The sequence below is a fragment of the Haliaeetus leucocephalus genome, unplaced genomic scaffold (genome assembly GCF_000737465.1).
Source record: "Haliaeetus leucocephalus isolate CR32 unplaced genomic scaffold, Haliaeetus_leucocephalus-4.0 Scaffold668, whole genome shotgun sequence".
Lineage (NCBI taxonomy): Eukaryota > Metazoa > Chordata > Aves > Accipitriformes > Accipitridae > Haliaeetus > Haliaeetus leucocephalus.
The window spans coordinates 1,392,992-1,394,731 of NW_010973104.1; the positions used below are offsets into that span (position 1 = coordinate 1,392,992).

Genomic DNA, 1,740 nt, shown 5'->3' on the forward strand with positions numbered 1-1,740 from the left:
CAGGCCAGGGTACAGAGTGCCTGGGGCACGCTGAGGTGCGGGGCGGTGCCAGGCAGGGAGGTGGGTACTGGGGCACAGACACCCCCGTGCAGGTGTGCCCGTGCTGGTGGAGGAGCGTGGAGGGACGGGGCGCTCAGGGACGGGGTGGTGGCCATGCCGGTGGAGCCGGGGGGGGCCCGGTATTAGAGGGGGGCTGCGGTGGGGTTCTGCACGGTGACACGGGTGGTAGTGGGGCTCCTGTACATGCCCGTCCCTCCTGTACGTGCCCCGCACACGGCTGTGCCGCAGCCCCTGTCATGGTGGCAGCCCCAGCCGTGCCCTCCCGTGGCACTGAGGGCACCGGGCCCTTCCGAGCCACGCGGGAGGACGGTGCCACCGGCCCGGGTACCAGCCAGGAGTGGGGCCGATGCCGGTGGGGTGGCAAGAGCCGGCTGCTGCCTGGCTCTGCGGTTTGACGTGAGTCAGCAGAGCGGTGTGCGGGGAGGGAGCCCTGATGCCGGCCCCGTTCCCCACCAGGCAGCTGGTGAACCCAGGCCGGAGCGGGGCGGTGTGGCCGGCGGCGTGGCCAGCGGCGTGGCGTGACCATGCAGGCGGAGGCCAGAGGGGATTTCTGCGGCAGGGACCAGCACTCTGGTGGGTGGGGGCTCAGGGAGGGGGTGAGAGTGGGGTCAGGAGGCTGCCGGTGGCAGGGGACAACACGCTCCAGGCGGTGACACCGCCGCGTCACCCACCGGCGCGTGGCGTGGGATGGCAGGAGTGGGCAACCCCCGGGGAGCTCTTCCCAGCATTGGAGCGGGGAGAGGACCCCGTTTCCCAGCCGGAGGGATGTGCCGGCAGTGCGGGGTGCCCGGTCCCACCTTGCGGGGTGAGGACGCGGCAGAGCCGGTGTCGGGGCAGGGGTGTGGGTGTCCCGTGGCTCCGTGTACCAGGAACAGGAACCGACCGCCCCCGTAACGTCCCTTTCCCCATCCCGGCTCCTTTGGGTTGGGGGGATTTCTGTCCCCTGCCCCACCATCACCATCCTGGGGGGAAGGAGGAGATACCTGTCCCCGTGCCATCTCGTCCGGCAGCGCGGTGATGGCAGGGCCCGGTGGCATGTGGTGCCGGCTTCGTCCTGCCCCAGCACCGGCCCTGGGTGGGCTGGGGACCCACACACGGTGGTGCCCGGTGCTGCCCTGGGCACACAGGGTCTCCTGCCCACCCTCAGTGCCCGGAGGGGTGCCCAGGCACGGCTGTGCCACAACCACGAGCTGTGCCATGACCACGGTCGGCTCGGCCCCGCCGGCTTTTGCCGGGAGACAAACCGCCCCTTGTCTGGGCTCCGGCACAGGCCGTGCTTTTGTCTCACCGACACAAAGGGGCTGTGCGGGGCAGGGGGTACAGGGCTGCCGGCTGTCGGCACAGGGGCCCGGGGTCCTGGGTAGCTCTGCCCGTTCCCCCGGCCCCCCCCGGGGGTCCCGCTGCTCCCGTCCCCCTCGGCTCGGACACCCCGAGGGGGCTGGCGGGGCACCAGGACGGAGCTGCCATCACCGACGCGGCAGGTGCCGGTATCGCAGAGCTCGGCAAGGAGGTGCTGGCCCCGGAGCACCCGGCGGGGACCCCCACCCACGGGCCGGCCCAGGAGACCCCCGGAGCCCCCGTGGAGGAGCAGGGTGGCATTCCCATCCCCAGCGCCGGCCTGCTGCAGGTCACTGAGCGCAGACGTGAGTGCCGCCCTGCGCGGGCAGCCCTGCCTGTCCC

General features: G+C 72.6%; 1 protein-coding gene across 1 annotated transcript in view; it reads left to right on the top strand.

Moving 5' to 3' along the window:
* Positions 1-825: 825 nt before the first annotated feature.
* DBNDD1 (dysbindin (dystrobrevin binding protein 1) domain containing 1) overlaps positions 826-1,740 on the top strand; it is a 1,612-nt gene continuing 697 nt past the window's right edge. Inside the window, exons 1-2 of the mRNA XM_010579691.1 lie at positions 826-899; positions 1,495-1,703. Coding sequence (XP_010577993.1) covers positions 826-899; positions 1,495-1,703 — 283 coding nt within the window. The remainder of the gene's footprint in view (positions 900-1,494; positions 1,704-1,740) is intronic.